This window comes from Cebus imitator, unplaced genomic scaffold, assembly GCF_001604975.1.
Source record: "Cebus imitator isolate Cc_AM_T3 unplaced genomic scaffold, Cebus_imitator-1.0 Scaffold171, whole genome shotgun sequence".
Taxonomy (NCBI): domain Eukaryota; kingdom Metazoa; phylum Chordata; class Mammalia; order Primates; family Cebidae; genus Cebus; species Cebus imitator.
In genome coordinates, this window is record NW_016107486.1 from 1191395 (window position 1) to 1209488 (window position 18094).

Genomic DNA, 18094 nt, shown 5'->3' on the forward strand with positions numbered 1-18094 from the left:
ATATTTTAGTGATTTCCCATTGCCTTCAGTATAAAAATTTCAATATCCTTAGACATGGCATAAAATGCTGATCATGATCAGACAGACTCCAGATTACTCCTGCCATTTTATATGGATCATTTTTGCCCGTATTTGTTTTTCTTCAGCTATATCAGAGTGCTGAAAGTTTTCCAAACACTCCAAACTTTTTTTATTCACCTCTATATCATGCTGTTGTTTTTGCCTGAAATGTTTTTCTTTCTTCACTTCTTTGCCTAGCTAATTTCTCTTAGCTTAGTTTGACTTGAATTGTTTTCTAGCCATTGACTTCACCTGTCATCCTTCAGTAGCGACTTATGTACCTCTTGATGATGACATTTTTATTTTTGCATCTTTATTGCAGGTAAAGTTATTGAGGTTAAGGGAATGTATTTTATTAATTTCTGTAATTCTTGTATTATCTTACTAAAGTTATTATCCAACATGTAGTAGGTGAATTAATGAACAAATGAATAAACAAAAGCTCAACATTTTGGGGTTGATTATAGTTAGTTAAAGGTAGAATTTAACTATATTTAATCATGGACTAAAGAGATAAAATGTACCATAGAAATCTTATCTAAACCTTTCTGGAAAAGTATAAATAAGATGACAACAAACTTGTAAGTGCCCTTTGAAATTCTTAAGCATGTTTTCTTTGCTAAAACCATTTTGAAACATTACCTTTCTTCTTTTCATTTAACTGCATCAGATCATTGGTTTGAAATCATGGGTAAGAACTTTTAAAAACTTTAAAATAATTACTTTTGTAGTTAGGCAAAGTGTCAAATTGTGAAATGTTTGCTATGGAATGCTAGCATAAAATTAGATAAAAAACTTAGGTACAGAGCCATGGTAACACTTCACAGGCTATTTATTAAGCATGTCATTTTGCTTCAAATAATATATTTACATGATGGAACAGTAAATAAAACCTCTAGAAATAGATGCTGGCTGACAATCATGCAGTGTAACATGGCAGGAGGTATGATGGGAGTAGTCTACTTTGGGTGCAAGTGAAAACAAGGTACCTTGTCTGTGGAGAATTTTAAAATAATAATAAAGCTGTTTTAAAGTAATTCATCTCTTTATTATCACCATGTGCTAGCAATTCTAAACAACATTGGTAATATAAAACTATTCATCCACAGGGCAGATAATTCCCACTATCTCTCTCCCTCTTGGTGTGCCACTGAGATAACACATATGTTCTTATTAGATATAACAGTGTTCCCCCCTTTTCTACTGGGGATGTGTTCCAAGACCCTCAGTAGATGCCTGAAAGTTCAGGTAGTACTGAACCCCATATATATATGGGGTTGTACATTTTTATATAACACATACATGCTATTTTATACACAAATACATACTGTTAGAAACAAATGCTTGTTCCTTGGTGCTAAAAAAGAACTAGCACTTAGACAAAGAATTTTCTCAGCAAGGCAATTTACTTCTATAGAAGGCTGCATCTCACAGATGGAGCAACGGCGAGAGCACACCTGAACTGGGGGGGTTCTTATCCCTGATGCAGGTAGCCCCTACTGCTGTGTCATTCCCCTGTTGGCTGGGGTTGGACCGCACTATCTAAGCCGAACCTGGTTGGCTAACTTGAAAAGTGCAGGAATGCGGTTACACTGGTGGAAAGGTGGGAAGATCAGTTTCGGTGGGAGTAGCCACGGTGATGGGAGGGATAATTCACAGAGTGGGTAGCAGATGTGGAATGTGGGCTCTATTGATAAGGACTGGCTGGAAGGTTGTTCACCAGGGGAGGGGGAGCACAGAGAGTAAGGAAGTCTGGCCTTGAAAGCAGAAACAAAGGACAAGGAAACTTAAGCAAGCTAAAACTTTGAAGAAAAATTTCTCATTGTATTCAGCACATACCATTGTTATACATGCATGTGTATATATACATACATACTATGTTTTATCCTAAACATACTATAATAAAGTTCAGTGTATAAGTTAGGCACAGTAAGAGATTAACAACACTGATAAATTAGAACAACTATAAGAGTATTCAGTAATAAAAGTAAAGTGAATGTAGTCTTTCTGTCTGCCAAAATATCTTATTGTCCTGTACTTACCTATTTTTGGACTGTAGTTGACCATGAGTAACTGAAACCATGAAAAGAGGAATTGAAGATAAGGGGGACTGCTGTATCCCATTTTAAGTTTTCAGTTTACTCTGACTTTCATGTGTGTTCTCTTATTCTTATATGCACACAATTTATTACATTTTTCAACTACATGTGAAAACTTAAGAAAAACTAGGTCCCTTTAAATCTTACTAAGTAGTAATGATTGTTAGATGACTTAAATTTGTCATATATATGATATATATTTTATACATACATAATTGGCTTTCATCTGTCTTCTAAGTGCCATTGTGTGTGGAGAGCACTTTCACTGGTTTTTAACTTCCTTTTTTAAAGAATTTAATTAGTGCAGGATGTTCTGTAATGAATTTGGTTTTTAGTTCATTTAATTAGATCTTAACCTACAGCCCATGTAATTTTCTCTTCTACGATGCTCCTTTAGTAATAATATTAGATGTGTACTGCTTTAGAAGAATTAATTTCTTAAAATGTAAACAATTATATTGATAATTAGCAGTATTTTAATGGTTTGCTCATACTTCTTTTTTAAGGTCTTTATGGTTTTTATTCAAACAAAGAATATATATAGTTAGGGAATAATTTGACTGTGTATTTCAAAAGCCAAAAAGAATGGTGCAAGTGACATCAGCTTGAGACTAAAGCTCATGTTTGGCATAATGTTAATACACATTTTCTGTGTTATTGTGTGTTAAGTACAACTATACTCTCTATACTGTGGCTAAATATAATTACCTAATATATAACTCCTGGTCACTGAAAATTTATTAATATGGCTTCTGATGCAGCTAAAAATAGTATTTTTGTTTCTTTTTCATGGTTATTATATATTTGTGTCCTCCAAAGCTTGAGAGAAAAGCTCATTTAGTAATTGATATAATTTCTGGAACACTATTTCCATTTAAATGAAAGCTTATAATCATTTAAAAATATTACTTTTCCTTTTTTTTTGAACTAGAGTCGAGTGTGCCCATTTCTTATAGATCCTTCTTCCCAAGCTACAGAGTGGTTAAAAACACATCTGAAAGACTCACGTTTAGAAGTTATTAATCAGCAGGTATGTATTACTTATAATTTACATACCAATTAGGAATGACATCTTATAGTGAAAAGATCTTGGAGTCTGTAATCAGAAAACATAGATTCAACAGTGGGTCCTATTGTATCGGACCTGGGGCAAGAGATACAACTCTTAGCTTCAGTTTTCTAATTTGTAAAAAAGAGATAACAATATTTATTTGATTCTGGGTATTGATCTAAGCCGTGGGAATTTAATAGTGAGTTCCTTTCCTTTTGAAGATGACAGTCTAGTAGGTTAGAGAAACAACTAAATAAGCTTTGCACTAAGTTAAGACTAATGTCACAAGTATAAGATGCTGCAGAAGTAGGAGCTTCTAACTTAGCTTGGAGAATCAGAAAAGACTTCTAGCCTTTTAGCACGTTTACAGTTTCTCCGAATGCCTCTCATAATTTCCAATTTCTTTAACTCCTTGACAGACATCTTTAATGGATACCAAGATTTGATAATTGGTCAGTGAAATGTAATCTTAGTCTTCTTGGTAGTGACTTATCAGTTTCATGTTTATCTTGCAGAGGAAATTATTTTTGGTTAGGTTATTATTTTTTTTTTAAAGAAGACCTAGTATATGATTACTTTTCATAGATATTTTCAGCTGTTTAAAAAATTACCTCTAAAAGTTACTTTGTTTGTAAAGTGGGGATATCTACCTTATTTTTTTGTGGTAAGAAGAATTATAAATGAAATAATATATAAAAATACTTTAATAATCATTTGTGGTTTGCAAATATGCAAATCATTTATGGTTTGCAATATTATATATATGACTAAAACTGTAACTATACATAGTTATAAATGTAGATATATGGTTACATACATACAAGTAACTGTATTTTTATATATCTACATATTTATATATACACACAACACATACACACACACACACTCCTTGGGTGATATTTAAAATTATTTCTTCCCTATCTAGAAAGCCTTAAAATCCTTGATTATGTTATTGAATTTTGTCTGAAGGTTCTTTTCAGAATTGTTAGACCTATTACACCAAGAAAAGTTTACTAGAATTCATCATCTTGCCTTTTTCGCCCCCATTCAATGTGTGATTCTGAACATAAGCAAAGTAGGGTTTTTATTAATACCTAGGTGTGTAATTTATTGCATATAGAATTTGAGATTGTGTTTCTATAACAATTTGAAATTATTGTAGAAAATTGAAGAAAGGCTTTTGTATTTGAGGGGAAATAGAGAGTTAGTATTCAGTGGTTATAGTCATGCAAGATGAGAAAGTTCTAGAGATCTGTTTTGCAACGTTGTGCTCATAGTTAACAATATGTACCATATACCAAAATACACGTAAATATTGGTAAGGAGGTTAGATCTCAGTTTATATGGTTTTCTTTTTTAACAGCAATTGTAAAAATGTTAAAATTTTCATTTGTGTGTTTAAATTGTGAAATTTTTTTGATAATTCAACTAAAATAATTCATCACCAAATACTTATGTGTAGAAAAACAATCATGAATAATTATTATTCATATTATTTCTGTTAATATCTTCATTTATAATCCTTAAGGATATTTGTAAATATTGAAGTAATAAAAGAATTAATGTGTATTCTTTTTTTATTCAATTAGGATAGCAATTTTATCACAGCTCTTGAATTAGCAGTACGTTTTGGGAAAACCCTTATTATACAAGAGATGGATGGTGTAGAACCTGTTCTTTATCCATTATTGAGACGAGATCTGGTTGCTCAAGGTAAATAGTTGACACTTTTCGGAGTGTAAATATTTTTAAAATTTCCAAAGTAAGTAATTAAACCAGGTGCAAGCTTTCAAGAGTCCTCTTCCAGTGGTGTAACACATGCTGTGCTTGATTCCTTTAGCAATACGTTGTGACAATATGTGTAAAATGTTGTTAATCAGGAAAGCTCAGTAGAGATCTAGTACCTATAGTTTACTGGGGATTGATTATGTAAGCACACTCTTTCTAGCACATTACAAAATTCTGGACTCCCTGAAGGAAAGCAGGGAGTATTGTTTGTACAAACATATTGTTTGTACAAACAGTTTAGGCACAGTGAGCTACTTTTTTGAGTTTTGAGGATGGTGGGAACTCTCCCAAAATCTAAGTTCCCAGGTGCTGCTTATGGGCCAACTTTGCAAGCAGCCCTTTCTAAAGAGCCTCAAGATTGCTATGTTAACCCTTTTCTGCATAGGAACCCAGCCCTGTCTTTGACAATTAGAAAGCGATGCCTTGAAACTTAAAAAGCATATCATGCAAAGTGTATACACATACATATATAGACATATACATATATGTACATGTATGTAAACCATATACATTGCTAGCATTGCAAACTTTAAATAGAAAATTGGTGTTATTGGGGCAAAACAGAGAAATAGCAAAGCATGCACTATTCTTTGATAATCTATTATCCCCCACATAGATATGCTTGGCCTAGCACTGGTTGATATAAGAACTCAAGTAGTGGGACCTTTGCCTTTGTGACATTATCCTCTTAATATATTTTATGGGCATGAAGGGCAGGGAATAGCTAAGCTTCTATATAACAACAGAAGTTTTGTAATCAAGAAAGTGACCTTGCTGGAATGGGATTGTCTCTCAGAGCTCAGTCTCTGGTCCTTTTGTTGGGGATAACTCAGACCTGTTGAGCTAGTTTCTTGGTATGCTATTTTGAGGAGGAAATGAACTTTTAGGGCCATCTCAACTTGACATTCGTCATTCTATACTGTGGTCCTGAAGGACTCATTGAATATAAATCTAATGAGTTCTGGTTAGTGATAGGTTTTAACGGCATATGTGGAGTGTTGACTAGGTCCCCTGAAAAGAGCGATACATTTTATGTCATTATTTGTTCACATTTTGAACTGTTCTAGATAGTTGTGCAAGGCTGTTTAGGTCAATTTGTTTATGTCAGAATTAGGAAAAGAGAGTTAATCACTGCCCTTATCTTACTTTTTCCATCTTCTCCCCAGAGTTGGATGAATTAATGTCAAAGTAGTCTGTTAACCCCTTTGTGTATATCCCAGATACTGTCCTTTCATTGCACGTTAACTCTGGGGACAGAGGATGGTAATCCTAGAACCACATAAAACAAAGTTTGTGCCAAGCTTGTTTACATCCCAGTGTGCATAATCTAAGATATACAAATTACTTTTCTACGTACTGTGTTCAAAGCAGATATAACTATAGGAATAGAATGTACTTCTCTTCTACAAATATGTGCTCTTCAAAAATCTCCTTAAGTATTTATTTATCATAGAAAAGCAAGGCAATAGTTCATCAAATTCTCTTTCTCTCTCTCTCTCTCTTTTCTTTTCTGCTTTATTTCCTATGTGCTTAGGAGCTCAGCCAAGGCAGAAGGTAGATGTGGCAGTTTGCAGTTGGTAAATAGATTAAGACTGGACTAGCTAGTTGTATAAAAGTTGCTGCAGTAGAGGCTAGTGTAGTTGGCTAATAGTTTTAAGTTTTACGAACAATAGACATCAAAAGTATTTTTTATTAACCATTCCAATCCTTTATGGCTGTTTTATTTCCATGTTGAGTTTGCATATGGAACCAGGAATTATACTACAGATGACAGCTAAACATTTTTGCTTGGTTCTTTTAGTCCAGATGCCTCCCTTTAGGCATGGTTGCTTCAGAGACAAGCATGTGTATATGCAACATAAAGGTTAAATTTGTGATTAATTGTTGTTTCTGTTTTCAAAAGGTATTTCTCTGTATGTCTTTGATAGTCCAGTTGAGTCTGGGTGACCCAATGGCCTGAAGACTGGTAGATCAGTGTTTTTCTATTTGGAGCAAATTTGTCCCCCAGAGAATATTTGGCAATGTCTGGAGACATTTTTGGTTGTCACAGCTGGAGTGGAAGGCCTCTATGCTAGAGACATCTTAAAATGGACAGGACAACTACCTACAACAAATTATTTCTCAGCACAAATTTAAGAGACCTTAAGCTAGTTCACTAGTTCCAACCCATGAGTCTCTGGACAGGTATATTTTAGTTGGTCTCAGAGTGGCATATTTTCAGCCAGGAACACTACTTGAAGTGAGCTCATTGTACAGAATATCCAGTGCTATAGATTGCCAGAAATTGTACTTGTGGTTAGTTGATGGCTGTAGTATTGCATTGGATTTGCTCATCTGTGAGGTTAGTTGTAGACATCTGTAATTCTGTGCACCTGAAGGATATAGAGACCTAAGAGAAGGATTGCTTTACAATTGCCTCGATTAATTCCAAAGCTGCCTCTTGCAGGAGCTGTGATTTAAAACTAGCCACATTTGTTGAAAACATGTAGGGGCTATGTTAAAATTTCCAGGTATGGAACATGCTGCTTTTTATAGGCCAAGAGAGTATTCAGATGTTAGTTATCTTTCTTTCTTTGTATTTAGTGTCTGTAAAACAAGCAGTTGGTCTGTAATGGGCTATGGGATACCTCCTTGGACAAGGTTTATTTGGTTTTTTGGGTGTCACAGTTTTGGATTTGCCTTTAATTAAGTCCCATTCATCTTGAGTTAGTTGTGCCTGAGTGGTATGCAATACAATGTGAAAAATTTTCTCACTGGAGACCATCATCAAAATTTTAACTATGTAATGGAATGGAATTTGGACCTATATGGAGGTTCTCATGGTACTTGAATTCATCTAACTCAGTTGATAATATATTTCTGAAGAGTTTGGACTTATAAAGGTGTCCTGAGTACAAAAGATTAACTGATTTTGGTCTTCTCCCCAAAGGAATATAAAAAGGAAATAATTAGTAATAATTAGCAATATTGCAATCTGCATACTAAGCATCAGTTAGGACAGCAGTTTTTACAGTCATTGTTATGGCAGGTACTGTGGAATCTATGGTGGCCACTGCCTGGTTTAAATTTGAGTGGTCATAGTAAACGTTCATACAGCATTATTTCCCAAAATTCAGACAGATGAAATTGTGGAGCACCCTTGCCTGGTGTAAAAATATAGATTCTTTTTCACTTTCTGTCATAATACATTGCTTTCAGCTATAAATATTGATAGGATTTGGGTATACCTTATAGATTCATCTTGCCTGAATCTTTATTTGATTGTTATAGAAGTAAGCAATAGAAGTTACTTCATCTAAATATAGAAGTGAATTCATCTAAATATATCCATGTATCCAAGCACCCCAAATGTTCATTCTATTATACATGTTGACTGAAAAAAAAAATCCAAAATACCTAAGCCTGATATTGGTTCAGAAAACAATAGTCAAGTAAATTAACACTTCCCCTGGAAAGGAGCCAAAGACCAAATCTTGTTCCTGTGCCTAATCATTCTGTCTTTAGTTATCTAAAGTACAACACAGATTTTGTGGTCAGAGGAAAAAAGTAGTCAAAATTAACTGCATCACAGGTTAATTCCAATGTAAATCAAAAATTCATACAGTTAAGACTATGTTGGACTCTATAATTCTACATTTAATATTTTCTATGAGTAGGTGGATGTTGAACAATGAAAACACATGGACACAGGCAGGGGAGCATCACACACTGGGGTCTGTTGGAGGGGGCCAAGGGAGGGACAGCGGGGTGGTGGGGAGGTTGTGGGGGGATAGCATGGGGAGAAATGCCAGATATACATAAGGGGGGGATGGAGGCAGCAAACCACATTGCCATGTGTGTACCTATGCAACAATCCTGCATGATCTGCACATGTACCCAAGAACCTAAAGTACAACAACAAAAAATAAATTAAAAAAAGATTTTCTGTGAGTAAGAGATGGGACTTATACTGAAGAGTCTTTTTTAGAGTATAAAATATTTACTTTAAAATATTTTTTAAAATGTTGTATCAAAGTAGTACCTGCATGGGTTATAAAGTCAAATGATACAGAATGGCAGCAGCATTCTGTTCTTCCCTTTTCATGACTAGTTCTACTAGTCAAAAAAACCGTAATTTTTAAATTTTAACTTTTTATTTAAATATAAATATTCATAAAGAAAAGAATACCTAAATGTACAGCTGATGAATTTTTACTAATTGAATACACCTGTATAAATACCCAGATCAAGATGTAAGAGCTTTATTAGCACACCAGAAGCCCACTTATTTACCACACCCCGCTCCACAAGAATAACCACATTCCTAGCTTATAACAGCATGGAGAAGTTTGGCTTTTTTTGTACTTTGAGTAAATGAGAAAGAAAAAAGGCAGCACCTGACTACTCTAGACTGAGATCTGGCTGGATTCTAATAGCTTGGCCTTGGTCTACTCCTGTTGAACACATATTTCATAAAACACCAACATCAGAGAGGTCACTCTCTGACCACAGTCATATTTGAGCACAAAAAACAAGAACACTTTCCATACCACAAAAGTAACCAAACATTCTCTTCTCCCAGTTAATATGAGTGACTCCTGCTTCTTTATCAATTATAGTTTAGTCCCATTCCATTTCTCTTACCTTCTAGATAAAAATTAAGGTACCAAACCATTGTTTGCTCTTTCTGATCACAACCCAATTCCCAGGAAAAACACATTTTCCTTGAATTATTTATAAATCACCTAATACAAGCCAAAATCCTATAACAAGCCTCTATTAATCCCTTTTTATTAACACAACGCACAATATCCCATGTTGTTCTATCTTTCATTGTAAAGAGCTGGTAAATATGAGCTATGGCTCTTTAAATACTGGGATTGTTTTGTTTTGTTCATATTGTGTTTTTTTTTAGTGTGTTTCAGCTTTGGTTAAGTTGTATTTTTTTTAGGTGTTTGTTTTGTCTATCACATAGTATATATTTTAAATATTCTCATTTTTTCAATGTCTGTTGGCTTTGTAATGATATCTCATTTTTTCTGACAGTAATAAATTTTATTATCCTTTTCATCAATAGGATTTCATTGATAGTCTTGATAGGGATTTATAAATATTACTAATCTTTTCAAAATACCAACTTTCAATTTTTAAAAATTTAATTTTAGATTCATGGGGTACGTATGCAGGTTTGTAAACACGAGTATATTGCATGATGCTGTGTTTGGGCTTCTATTGATTGCATCACCCAGATAGTGGACATAGTACCCAATGGGAAGTTTTTTAGCCCTTGATCCTCCCTCATCTTTGGAGTCCCCACTATTTAATGTTCCCATATTTCCCAAGTCCATGTGTAGCCAAACAACTTTTAATGTTGATTTTTTTATACTGTATTTTAAAATTGATGTTGGTCTTTATTATTTCATTTTTATTACTTTCTCCAGATTTCATTTGGTCTTGTCTAGATTTTTGAAATAGAAAATAAAAATATTGATGGTTGTTTCTTTTTCTAATATAGGCGTTTATGTCTATCAATTTTCCTGTAAGCCCTTCTTCATCTTCCTACCCAAGTTTCAATTTCTTTTTTGATTCATAAATTACTTAGCATTTTGTTGTTTAATTTTCGAGTGGTTGGAGATTTTCTAGTTACATATTTGTTACTGATATGCAGCTTATCTCCATTTAGTCATAGAACATATTGTAAAGTATTTTAATCTTTTGAATTCTGTTGAGCTTTCTTTTTGATATGGCATTTGGTTCATTTTTATAAATGTTCTATGAAACTTGAAAATTGTATGAATTTTGCTCTTGTTTGGCTTAATTTTCTGTACAGGTTTATAGTGTCAATTTTGTTAATTGTGATGTTCAAATCTACACCCTGACTTCTTTTTTTCTCTTTGCTTCATCATGTATTGAGATAAATATCCTAAAGTTTCTGTGATTTTGAATTTGTCTTTTAGTTCTGTCAGTTCTTGTTTTAAATATTTTGAAAGCTATGTTATTAGATGCATACATTTTTGGAAATGTGATATCTTTCTATTCAGTTGTTTTATTTATCAGTATAAAATGTTCTTTATCTCTAGAAATGTTTCAAGATTTAGAGTCTGATATTAGAATGGTTACACTTTTTGGGCTAGTATTTACATGGTATGTACTTTTCCATTCTTTAACTTTCAACTTTTTTGTTGACGTTTTTTAAAAAAAATAAATTTTATTTTCCATATTTAAGGTTTACAGCATATTATGAATACATATAGATTATAAAATTCTTTAGTAAAGCAAATTAACATATCTATCAACTTTTTGTGTGTCAAGAGCAGCTAAACTCTACTCCTTTAGCAAAATATCCCAAATGCCATAGAGTTTTGTTACCTATAGCCTCATGTTGTACATTGGCTTTCTAGGCTTAATCATCTTACATATAAGCTATTTTGTATTCTTTGACTACATCTCCTCATCGCCCCCTTAGTTCTCCTGTTACCTGCCCCTGGTAAATACTATTTTATTCTCTGTCTCTGTATATTTGAGATCATGCAATAATTTTCTTTCTGTTTCTGGCTTACTTTACTTAGTATAATGTCTTCCAAATTTATACATGTTGTGGCAAATGGCAGGTTCTACTTCTTTTTTATGGCTGAATATTATTCCATTGTGTGTGTGTTTTCTTTTCTTTTCCTTTCTTTTTTTCTTTTTTAGAACAGAGTGTGACTCTGTTGTCCAGACTGTAGTACAGTGGTATGATCATAACTCCCTGTAACCTTGAACTCCTGGGCTTAAGTGATCCTCTGACCTCAGCCTCCTGAGTATGTTGGATTATAGATACATACCATCATGCCCAACTAATTAAAAAAGACTTTTTTTCTAAAGATGGGGTCTCAGTATATTTCCCATATGGATCTTGAACTTCTGACCTCAAGTGGTCCTTCCATCTCAACCTCCCAAATTGATGTGATTACAGGCATGAGCAACTATGCCAGACCCACATTTTCTTTATCTGTTCTGTTGATAGACATTTAAGTTGTTTCCATGCCTTGGCTATTGTGAATAATGCTGTGATGAACATGGGAGTGCAGATATCTTTATAAGGTGGTGACTTTATTTCCTTTGGTCACATACTCAAAAGAAAAAAGAAAGAGATTGCTGGGTCATATGGTAGTTCTATTTTTAATTTCTTTAGGAACTTTCCTACTGTTTTTCATAATGGCTGCACCGGTTTTCATTTCCACCAATTCCCTTTGCTCCATACGCTCACCAACATTTGTTATCTCTTGCCTTTTTGATAATATCTGTCCTAACAGCTATGAGGTGATATCTCATAGTGGTTTTGGTTTGCATTTCCCTGATGATAAGTGATGTTGAGCATCTTTTCATATACCTGTTGGCCATATTTATATCTTCTTTGGAGTGATGTCTATTCAGGTCCTTTGCCTGCTTTTTATCAGGTTATTTGTCTTTCTGCTACTGAGTTGTATGAGTTTTTTTCTTTTTAAATTTTGGACATTAACCCTCTAATATATGGTTTTTAAATAACTCTTTCCAAGTTTGTAGGTTGCCCTTTCATTTTGTCAATAATACGCATTTTTCAGTTACACATATGTTGATAATCCTTATTGTTGTTTTTTTTTAACCATCAGTCTGTTTTCAAATACTATATCTTAAATACTAGTACAATGAATACTTTTAAAATGATGAATTTAGAAGTAAAGAAAAATATGATTAAGAATTTCTATTTTTGTCATCTATAACACACTATTTCAGAGCAATTTGGAATATGAAACATATTAACATTAAAACCATACTGAATGTGAATAGATATTCCTTGGGTGCTTCAGCATCCCAGAATCTTGTTAGTGAGTATTATTTATCATTGCTTGCATAAGTGCTGATTAATAGAACATTCTGCTAATAGTGTCTCAGGTAGCCTAACTTTTGCTGTCTTAGACTTCATTGAAAAACCTATATTTAGAGGTACTTAAAGATTATATTTTCAAATAGTGTGTAATGAAATACAGAAGATTTAGACCAACTAATTGTGTGTTTTTTTTTTAAATAGGGCCACGTTATGTGGTACAAATAGGTGACAAAATTATTGACTACAATGAAGAATTTCGCCTCTTTTTGTCAACAAGAAACCCAAATCCTTTTATTCCACCGGATGCAGCTTCCATTGTTACTGAGGTTAACTTTACTACCACAAGAAGTGGATTACGAGGGCAGGTATACATAGATAATAATAATTTACCTTGGAATCTTTTGGAGCTTTATATACTTATTAGATATTTTGAATGAGAAGCTATTTTGTTAGACTGATTAGTATTTAAATTTATGATTTTGAAAATATACTTGTATGTTGGAGTGAAGCATTCTGACTTATTTATCGTATGTATTGGACCTGTACCTTTGCTGCTAATGTCAAATTGCTGCTTCTTTTAATATAACTCTAATTTTAAAAAGTTTATTTCTGTTATATATGGTAGAATATGAGAGATTGATGGATAATAGAGATTAAGATCACCTGCATTACATTTTTGGTTGGAAAACTGAAATTTAATTGTGTAAAGTGTAGCAAATTGACTTGTTCAGCTAGTTAAGGGTCTCTGATTCCTGATCCAGCATTTTTTTTTTTTAACTATCAGAAGACATGCATCTTTGAAGTCAATTTATCTTCATGTAGCTCATTATAGTTTAGAATTATTGCATAAATTTCAAAATGATTTTTAATGTCCATACTTACATGTTGCCTAACTTATTTTTTCCTCTTTAATGATATAATGCCAGTTGACTTTTTAAGTATCATCCTATTTTTTACTCATCTAACAATAGTAGATTTTTTCATCTTTTGCTTTATATGATACAATTCATATTTGCTGCAGTTTTTACTTGATTGCAATTTTTTTAATTGTCCTTTCAAAATATTTCTTTGTATACCATATGAATCAAGTATATTTTTATGAACAATATCTTTTGATTGACTTGATGACACTTCTTTTAAATAAAACAATGTGACAATCTCTCGAAACTTGGCAGAATTAATTGACAGAATTGCTTCTTCTGTCTAAAGATCTCCACAGTAGTTGCAAAAAGGAGCTTTGTAGGTCTTACTTTAGCAAGGACTAAATAAAGATGCTTGTACAGCAGATTTTAAATTACATATTTTATACCAATGTCTTTCTCTATTTTAGTATTCAGAGTTAACAATTTGACATGGCATTTTTGAATAGCTTCACAGATAACAGCTTTAACAGATAAAATGTACATACCATACAACTTACTGATTTAAAATGTACAATACAATGGTTTTTTAGTGCAGTTGCTGGGTCTTATGGTAACTTTATATTTGGCAATTTGAGAAACAAACAAATCTTTCCAAAGTGACTACATTTTTTACTCTCCCACTGGTAATGTAGGAGGGTTTCTCTTTTTCCATACCCTTACCAACTCTGGTTATTGCTTATCTTTTTAATTATAGCCATTCTAGTGGGAGTGAAGTGGTATCTCACTGTGGTTTTGATGCTGTAGTATTTTATCATTTTATTTGTTATCGTGAATGCTTTTAAAAGTACTGGCTCTCATAATTTAGTATATTTAATATAATTTAAAACCAAATATTACATATTGATATGTTAAGTAATCTACTTTCTTACAGCTTTTATACAATAGTATTTTACTGATGAGCTTAACTATTCGTTTTGTCTCTTTTTCATCAGATGTAATTGTTGAAGGTGTCTAATGTTTAATTAGAAAGAACAAAATGAGATAACATAGTATCGTATTTTAATAGTCTGTCAAACACAAGGCCTGTTTACAGGAAGTTTTTGTTTTGTTGTAAGCCTTATTGCTAGAACTGCCTTGCCTTTTTTCCCTCCCAAGCTTTTAGCTTTAACTATTCAGCATGAGAAACCTGATTTAGAAGAACAGAAAACGAAACTATTACAACAGGAAGAAGATAAGAAAATACAGCTAGCCAAGCTCGAAGAATCTCTTCTAGAGGTAAAAGTCTAGCTCTTTAGGTTATTTTTTTCAAATTACTTTTTTCTTCAATAAATATAAATAATAGTGTTTAGGAAATTAATAGTATCTAAATAATTTTTTTCCAAAGGCATATTAGTATATATCTCACAGTCAAAATTCTAACAAAAAGGAGAGCTGTATTTTGGAATACAAGATCTTAATGAGCAATGTTTAAGACAAGCAATTTTTAATTAGTTTCTGTATATTTTATTGTTTTGTTATTTAATTATATGATCATAATTACAAGAAGCATTAAAAGCAAGAAATTACGACTTAATTTGTAACTTTAAGGAATTTTTATTTTTTATTAAATTGACAAAATACTTTGTTATGTTTGATAATTAGGTAGTTTCATAAAATAATTTATTAATTCATTTGATATAAGAAGGCTATAATAAAAACAAACTTTAAGAGGGCTATAAAATGTTGAAATTCTTCTAAAATAACATAAGTCTCCATAAACATCAAATGAATGACAGTTAATATGGGCTTGCTTTAATTGGTTATTTTTATATGTATAATAATGTTCATATTATTGACTTTCCCTACAGACACTTGCCACATCTCAAGGCAATATCTTGGAAAATAAGGATTTGATTGAGTCTTTGAATCAGACAAAAGCAAGCAGTGCACTTATTCAAGAGTCACTTAAAGAATCTTACAAACTCCAAATTTCCCTTGATCAAGTAATTATTTCCTTCTTTGTAATTTCATATGATATTTTCTTGAAGATTTAAGTTAATGTGATAGGAAATGTAGAATCATGTCCTCAGGGGAAAGATGATGTTAAAAAAAAAAGCTGTTCAAAAACATCAGAACCTTGAGTTTAATTGTAGTTACTATAGAGAGGGAATTCAGATATTGGCACACTGAGGATAATGACTGTTTGTCAATATACTGTGCTGCCTTCTACTGATTTCTGGCATAATGTCATCTAAGATAGAGCTACAATTTTGTACTGAAATTGGAAATGAGTATAATGAAAATGAGTATTAGAGAATATCATTGCCATTCTTGGAACTTTTCTTAAGTTAAATGTACTAATTAAAAGGATTATACACTCTAAGCTATAGTTATTGGCTCTTTTCATGCTCACATTGAACAGTGCTAGGTACTTTATTATCCTAATGTGGACACCTGTTAGAGTTGTCTTCTCTACCTCCAATATCATCAGTGTTCTTATTGTCACCAATCCTATACTGGTAGTTTGAACTTTTCTCTGCATCAGATAGCCTAATAATGCTGTGCTGTCTTCCTTTACCTTAACTGATTCCCTTTTGAAATGTAAAATTGCATCATCTATTCCCTGATCACAAGTATTTACTATTTCATTTTACCACTTTCCCCTAATACTAGTGCTCTTGGTCCTCATTAAGACTAATCTGTGAACCACTTCTAGCTCTGTCAACTCAGAGGTAGAAAGGTATTTAAAATATATTGCTATAGTCTGACTATTTGTGTCTCCTCATCACCCCCAAAATTCATATGTGAAAATTGAATCCCTAGTGTAATAGTATTAAGAGGTGGGGGTTTTAGGAGGTGTCTAGGTCATGAGGGTGGAACTCTCATGAGTGGGATTAGTGCCCTTATAAAAGAAGGCTGAGGGAGTTTGTTAGCCCCTTCCAGCATGTGAGAACACAGCAAGAAGCAGTTTTTCCTGTGAACCAGGAAACTAGCTCTCACCAGACACCAGATCTGCTGGCACCTTGATCTTGGACTTTCCAACTTCCAGAACTGGGCAAAATAAATTTCTGTTATATAAAAGCAGAAGCAGTTTATTGTCTTTTGTTATAGGATCCTTAATAGATTAGGATATATAATGTCTGCCGCTTTATAAAAATGAGGAAGATAAACTAGGTTTTGCTATCCATTTTAGTTAGAAACCATTATTCATCATCTTCATTTGTTTCATGTGTATAGAAAAATTAAGAGGTTTTTTTTTTTTTACTTGGGTAGTAACATGCATTACAGTCTTTAGGTGGTGGCAGTAAAGCACTAATTCTAAGGTATTTATACCCTGTCCCTGCCGATCTCTTGATCCATAGGAACGGGATGCCTATCTTCCTCTGGCTGAGAGTGCCAGCAAGATGTATTTCATTATTTCTGATTTGTCCAAAATTAATAACATGTACCGTTTTAGTCTGGCTGCTTTTCTCCGACTTTTCCAACGAGCTCTACAAAACAAACAGGTAAGCTGTTGGTTACCCTGTAGCTGAGATTGAATTATAGGGATTACTTTACTAGGTATAGTACTTAATTTATGATAAAAATTTCTTAAGAAAACTTTCATAGAATTATGTTCCAAAAGATCACATGTAACACCTTTAAGCTATATAAAGAAATTAGTTACTTAATTTATTTTTATATTTTTAACAATATAAAAGTGATAGTCCTTTTAATGAAAACAATTTATGTTCTGAGTATAAGTTAATTAGTAATATATACTCATTAAAAAAAACCCAGTGATTCTGAAAAGTATACAAATAAGAATTATCCCTATAATATCATTACCTGGAGAAAACAACATTTAACATTTTGTTAAATATCCTTGTTGTTTAAGGCTGTAATTTTCTAGATAATGGGGATACAATTGTATACTGCCTTATCAAGCATATATTCTCATGGAGGGAAGGATATATTAAAGGATAAAAAATTGTTTTAACTAAAAGATACAATATTGTGCTTTAAAAAGTGTATTAGTGTATTCTGGACAACTTTTCTAACAATGAATATAAACTTAATATTTTTAAAAGATGGTGAGATTATACCATACTTTAGCCACTTCCCATATATGCACATTGTTCTAGTTATTTCTGTTGAGTATTGGATTACTCCAAAACTTGGCCAATTAAAACCATTTTCTTATGCTTATTGATTCTGTTGGAAATTTAGTCAGGACACAGCAGGGATGACTTTTCTTTGTTTCACAATATCTAGGACCTCAGTGGGGAAGACTTGAGAGTTGGGGTTGCTAAGGCACCCCCAGTTGCTCATCTGGTGTTGTACGTGGGAATACTTGATGGCAGGACTGCCAACTTCAGCACCTCTGCAGGAGGCTTGGCTTTTTTACAGCACTGAGTAAATGGATGGACTTCTTTTCTTTTCTTTT

General features: G+C 32.8%; 1 protein-coding gene across 6 annotated transcripts in view; it reads left to right on the top strand.

The window, feature by feature from the left end:
- DYNC2H1 (dynein cytoplasmic 2 heavy chain 1) overlaps nt 1-18094 on the top strand; it is a 390963-nt gene that overhangs the window by 126532 nt on the left and 246337 nt on the right. For 5 of the 6 annotated variants that reach the window (XM_017544781.2, XM_017544786.2, XM_017544784.2 and 2 more), the window contains exons 64-70: nt 731-751; nt 3091-3189; nt 4800-4923; nt 13028-13191; nt 14845-14964; nt 15537-15671; nt 17031-17174. In XM_017544781.2, the coding sequence (XP_017400270.1) occupies nt 731-751; nt 3091-3189; nt 4800-4923; nt 13028-13191; nt 14845-14964; nt 15537-15671; nt 17031-17174 (807 nt within the window). The remainder of the gene's footprint in view (nt 1-730; nt 752-3090; nt 3190-4799; nt 4924-13027; nt 13192-14844; nt 14965-15536; nt 15672-17030; nt 17175-18094) is intronic. The other variant, XM_017544782.2, reaches the window with a different exon arrangement.